The sequence below is a fragment of the Impatiens glandulifera genome, chromosome 2, assembly GCF_907164915.1.
Source record: "Impatiens glandulifera chromosome 2, dImpGla2.1, whole genome shotgun sequence".
In the NCBI taxonomy this organism is placed as follows: domain Eukaryota; kingdom Viridiplantae; phylum Streptophyta; class Magnoliopsida; order Ericales; family Balsaminaceae; genus Impatiens; species Impatiens glandulifera.
The window spans coordinates 50634273-50640656 of NC_061863.1; the positions used below are offsets into that span (position 1 = coordinate 50634273).

Genomic DNA, 6384 nt, shown 5'->3' on the forward strand with positions numbered 1-6384 from the left:
AATACATGGTCATCTCTAATCGTTTGCAAAAACACGTTCTAATTTGAATCAAAACTTGTAAATATACGAAAATTTTAGCCGGATACCATTTCTTTTAAACTACAAAAATAATACTTTTATCTATAATAATATTTCTTTTCACGAAACTAATTTATAATATAAATCATTTAATAAATTAAACATTTAATTTTATTTATAATATTTTTTTATTTCAATATACAATATCACCCCACCTCCATTAAAAAGTCAATTAACATAAAACCAGAAAAAATGAGCTCAAACAAGACAATTCAAATGGAATATCATTGAGATATATATATTATATTGTTATGAGTTAGTTTTCTTAATATAATTAATTTATATTTAAAATATCATAGTATAATAATGTCATATTGTTAACATTTTATAATACAAAATTCTAACTAGTTAATATTTAAAACTGATAATTTGAGCATAATATTTAATTAGTCACTTCTTCTAGTAAAATTGGTCTGGTTAGTTAGGATTTTTATTTTTATTTTTTATATAATTAAATATCATTTCATCCACTCTTTTATCAATTATCTCTTAATTAAAATATATATTTTTTAAAAATTAACCAAACAAAAAAGTCAATGTTTATCCTCTAATAATAAAACCTTTAGCAACTGCTTTTTCAAACAATTAAGCAACTAATTGCTAAATCGGTTAGTTAAATTTTTCTTCATTTTTGCTTCTTTCTCTTTAATTTATTAGTTGAAAGTAGTTTTTTTTTTTTAAATGACCACGAAGAGTGAAAGTGGAAGTGAAGTATCTATATTATTATATTCTTTGTTTGAATGTATGCATTAAAATATTCTGCCTCCAACTTTAAAGCCCTCATTTAATTAATTCCTTCCTTCTAAGTTGCATAAAGATTGCATTAATTTATTCTTTTCTTCCCTTGCATTAGCTTTTATTGGTATAATAGTATTTTACCTTTTTCCCACACATATATTATATATAGAGTCCCGTATGATCAACTTCACTTCCACCCACAAATAGTCATAAAGAATCCTAAATTAAATAACAAAAATGTCCACCCATTTCCATGCAAGTAGTGCTTCTACTGCTACTATGATCCCATTTCTATACGAACATGTGTCCAATAGCAGTACAAATTCGGTTGCCTGTCTAAAACAAAACTGGAAAGATCATATAAAACACGGGGACGTACCCGCGATGGACGAACAAGGAAACACATTCCTCCACTTACTCGCGTCGCATGGGAATGCCAACGCGATTTCTATGCTCCTGAATGATCGGTTGGTGACAAACGAGCAGCTCCTAATGGGAAACAAAATAGGGGACACCCCTTTGCACCAAGCGGCTAGGTTTGGCAAGAAGGATGCCGCCAAGGCTCTAATTGGGGAGGTTGGTGATCGTAATCATCGGGAACTCTGTTTGGCTCGCAACAGCTGGGGAGAGACGCCTGCTTATGTTGCCGCGGCTTATGGGTGGGAGGAGTTGTTTTATTTTCTTAAGGAGAATTCAGATTATAATGTTATGGTACTTGGAAGGAAGGATGGATGGACCATTCTTCATGCAGTTGTCATGGCTGAACATTATGGTACGTACTAATTAATTAGTTATATACTATATATATATGTTAAACAATTAATTAATATGGTTATATGTTACTTGTATATAGATTTTGCATTAAAAATAGTAAAGGAATATCCAGAGCTTGCGGATAGACGTGACAATGAAGGAATGACAGCATTACACATTATGGCTTCAAAACCAAATACTTTCAGAAGTGGCTCTCAATATACATTTATTAACTTGGGCCGTGGAACCTTCATCCCCCAACAATTCATTGCAATTCTAATCTATTGTTGTAAGTATTCTTTAATTTAATGCGAAAATATTTCGCTTTTCAAAACCCTTATAACTTTGTATTATATCGAGCAGGTGCTCCACCGATGAAATGTGATATTGTGAAGAAGACATTGTCGTTGTTGTCGTCGAGTGATGCAGAGGATCCTAATGAGGCCAATCTTTCTTCTTCTCATTCTTTATTCTCAACTCTATTATCAAAATTATGTTCTGGTAAAGTATAAAATGTTTATTTCTACTTATATGAGCAACTTAATTTCTCAATTTATTTAATTAATTCTGTGATTTGTGTCTTGATTATACATAGGATATGTGAAGATCTTCACAGGTTTGTAGTATTTATTAGTTGTTGTAACACATTTAATATATAAAAGTTGACATTTTATTCTCAATTAATTAATTAGTTGTTATGTTACTTGTAGCTTTCCCCGCTATTAGAGAATTATACGATACCAAGAAAAAACATTTGTACGCGGAAATATTGGCGAAGGAGCTAATACTAAAAGAAATGAAAAAATGGAGCCTCATTTCTAATTTCGAATATAAAAATAGCCTGTGTAACGCACCACAAGTTGAAATTCGGTCTCGTCTACAAGTTAGGAATGAAATCTTGGAGCAAGTTGAGGAAAGGGTTCCGGTTGAAGCAAATGAGAATGGAAAGAAGAAGAGGGTAATGGAGATGTATGACTATGTGGAGAAGGTCGGGGAACCATCGAGAAAGAAACAAGCCCCATCGAATCCTCTAATAGAAGCGGCTAGGAATGGGATAATAGAGTTGGTGAGGCTGATCGTGGAGAATTCTCCTCATGTTGCAAATGCTATGGTGGATGAGGATGGAAGAAATGTGTTGCACGTGGTGGCGGAGAGTAAGAATATATATCTATACGAGTACTTGAATAAGAGTCCTCATATCGATTGGGATATGTTGCGAATGGCAGTTGATCGGTTCGGAAACACAATTTGGCATCTTGCTGCTGATTGTGGAAAGGGTCCTGGGGTGCTTTTCGGACCGAATAACTTCATGACATGGGATACATTTTGGTTTAAGGTAGGCACACAAACAAAGAAACAAACAAATTATATTAAGCTTCTTGTTTTAAAGTACTATTTGTGGCATGCATTCATGCAGTTTGTCAAGAGAGATTGCTATCCTTACCTACAGGAGCATCGCAACTCCGAGGGTTTAACAGCTAATGAACTCTTTGAGTCAAAACATAAAACCTTAAGAGAAGAAGCGGCGACAGAAGCCAAGGACATGAACCAAGGTCTGATGCTGGTGGCGACACTAATTGGAACAGTAAATTACTCTGCCCTACTCACAATTCCAGGAGGTTACAAGGATAATGGCAAACCGATCTTTGAACAAAAAGGAAGCTTAGTCCAACAGGATCTCTTAAGATTCATGATCTACGTAGCAGCTGCACTCCTTGCCTCCATATTTGCCCTCGGGTCCCAGCTGGCGATACAGTTGTCGCGGTTTCTATACGACGAATTCTTCTTTTCGTTATCGTTCAAATATGTATTGGCAATGACATCGCTGTTCTACGCTACTAACTTCACGGTGCTGACTTGTGTCCAGGTTTTCGTGTTGCAAGGGATATTGAAAACCAGTAAGTGGTATTCATTCTTCTGGTGGCCTTGTGTGTGTGCTGTCCTAGTCTATATAGATGCCATGTACTTGACATTTAACTATATTTACTTTCTATATCTCTTCTTTTGCACCAACAAGGATAGAAGACAAAAGACCTACAAAGGCATTTCCAAGTATTTGTACGAGAAGAAATAGTCATATTATCCTCAATAATAATAATGCATATGATGAATTTTACGAATATGTTTTTGGCACCATATATGGAGTCTTTGTCTTTGTCATTTTTATTTTTATTTGATGTGTTTTTAGGCATCCCGGCCCTGAGATTCCTTGAAATTTATAAAGGGAACAATACCCTGCATGCATGCCTAATGCAATTCAACACAACATTGGAATAATTCATATTCTTTTTAATAACAACTCGCTTAAAATAATAAGTAATAATATGACTAGTCATATTATAAGGTAGACATTGTTCTTCTATTTATAATGAGATTAACCTTTACCGTACTTTATGCTCATGCTATCTATTCTTGGGTTGATGATCGATCACTTATAAATACAGAAACCAAGTATTTAGTTTTTTGAAAGTTAACATTTCAATTTAGTGGAGTTGACTTATAATTTTCGATAACTGAATCAAACATAAAGGATACATAAATAAGGTAAGCAACATTTCTGTGTGTTAGTGATAATTTGTCGAGTTTATATTCGACTCTTAGGTATACCCAGCCCGGAGGGATCCATCTCAATAATATTATTAATATATTACATAATATATAATTATATAACTTTCTAGTTGATCAATTTTCATATAACTAATACACTATATAATATTTATTTTATCTAAAATAACTTTGATCTAATTTATTAATACTTAAATGGAAAAAGTGTCCAATCAGTACATACTTATATTATATAAAATATTTATACATAATTAAATAAAATTCTAATTTATTAATTTCTAAATAAATAATTCACTCAATAATATATAATTTATCATTCTTAATTAAAAACCTCTAACTTATCTATTCCTAAATAAACTAGTTACCTACCATTAAATTATATATAATTTATTCAGCTTAACTAAGAAAATATATCTCTAATAATAATAGTCAAGTTATAATTTAAAATTTGATTTTTTTCTCACTAGTCATTAGATCTCTGTAATTTGTAAGGCTAAAACGGATGACCGCATTCTGCCGACTTATTTTGAAATTCATTCTCTCACCAAGTTTATATAATTTTAATTTTATAGTAATTTGTGTCTATGTAAATCGTTTTTACATTATTCATGTTTCAATGATTTTTTTATTTAATATATTTACAAGGTTAGAATATTAAAATTTAACAACTTTTTTTATGTCAAATTCAGAACGAAAAAAATATATTTTATTTTTTTAAGTCAAGAATTGATAATCTTTCATCATCTGAGTCAATCGAACCAAATACACTTGAATATCACTTTCATTATGATATATTCAATGGTGCAATAAATTTTCAGTTGCAAAAGTTAAACTTCATATCAACGATGAGACAGTCAAACTTCTTTTGCTTAGTTCTACTTTGAACAATTCAGCATTGACAAAATTTTGACTATCGTCGAGAAGCATTAGCCCGAAGATTTTACCGAACAAAAAATGCATCATTTAAGGAGTCAACAACAACATTTTGAGTTTTATATAGTTTGTCACGAAGATTTTCAGAATATGTCCCCTATCTCATAATTGTGCCGAAGTTTATTTGAACAAAAAAGTTGGAACCATATCATTTGATTGATAGGTTGATCAGTTTAGTTTTAACTCTACATGTTTTAACGACGACTACAGAACGAGCATTTTCCGCTAAGAAACATATTAAAAAAAAATTGTAATAAAATGGAAAAAAAACTTTCTCACAGATTCCATGATCATCTTTATTGAGAGAGATTTTGTTTCATGATCAAATATAGGCACATATTCAATTATCGGCGAATATTATATTTTAAAAAATCGTAAATTTCAACTTTATTAGTAAATATCATTTTTTTTGTATACTCTATTAATTTATATGAATTTCTCGATATTTTACAATATTTGTAGATGGTCAATTATCACCGAATAGAACTTTCTCTCCTTATTAGAATTTCATTGTTGTTCAAAATTTTGGGTAGAGATTCTTCCGACGCCATTTAATTGGTTTGTTCGACTTACTCTCCTTCATCGCTTATTATTATGAAACATCTTTGGAGTCACCTGGAAGAAATTGCATTGTTGGATGATTTCTATTAAAATTTTAATATTTGTAAATCTGTATTATTAAACCTTTGTTATATTTTATTATTTGTAAATTAATGTTTTTTTATAATTTTATTATTTGATTTAATAAGAATTAATTTCTTATAATATATATAAACTTTGTTAAAAGTCTTTCATAACTATATTATAATTTTTCTTTATTATAATAGAAATAAATACTTGGGAACTATTAGATCACACTTAGAAATAATTTACACTAAATAGTAAAAAAAGATTAAAATTTTGAATTGATGATAGATAATACAAATATTATTGATTATATTTATTATATATATACATTATTATAAAATATATAACTGATGTATAAGCCATTAACTTAGTACAAGTATTAAGAGTAATTTCTAAAAGAACAAATATGACGTGCACTTCTGCTTTAAAAATAATTCGAAGTTTATATAGATGAAAAACAACCACGTTATCTAAAATAATTATGAGGAGTAATAGAGAGAAGGAATATGTGAGGGAATGACGTGACACTACATCACTAGTTGAAAAAAGAATAAAGTCTGAGGAGAGAGAAGAAAGAAAAAATTTGTTAATTTTTCAGCGAATCAGATTACGCGTAAATTATTCTCCCAAATTCTCTTCCTCAATCATTTCTCAATAATTATATTTTAGCTTGGGCTATTCTTCTCTAAA

General features: G+C 30.4%; 1 protein-coding gene across 1 annotated transcript; it reads left to right on the forward strand.

Annotated features, from left to right (window-relative positions):
- Positions 1-836: 836 nt before the first annotated feature.
- On the forward strand, positions 837-3784 carry LOC124926684. The gene is made up of 6 exons (XM_047466961.1): positions 837-1588; positions 1670-1858; positions 1933-2070; positions 2165-2185; positions 2280-2905; positions 2987-3784. The coding sequence occupies exons 1-6, from the start codon at positions 1054-1056 to the stop codon at positions 3641-3643; spliced, it is 2166 nt and encodes a 721-aa protein (XP_047322917.1). The 5' UTR covers positions 837-1053; the 3' UTR covers positions 3644-3784.
- The last annotated feature ends 2600 nt before the right edge of the window (positions 3785-6384 follow it).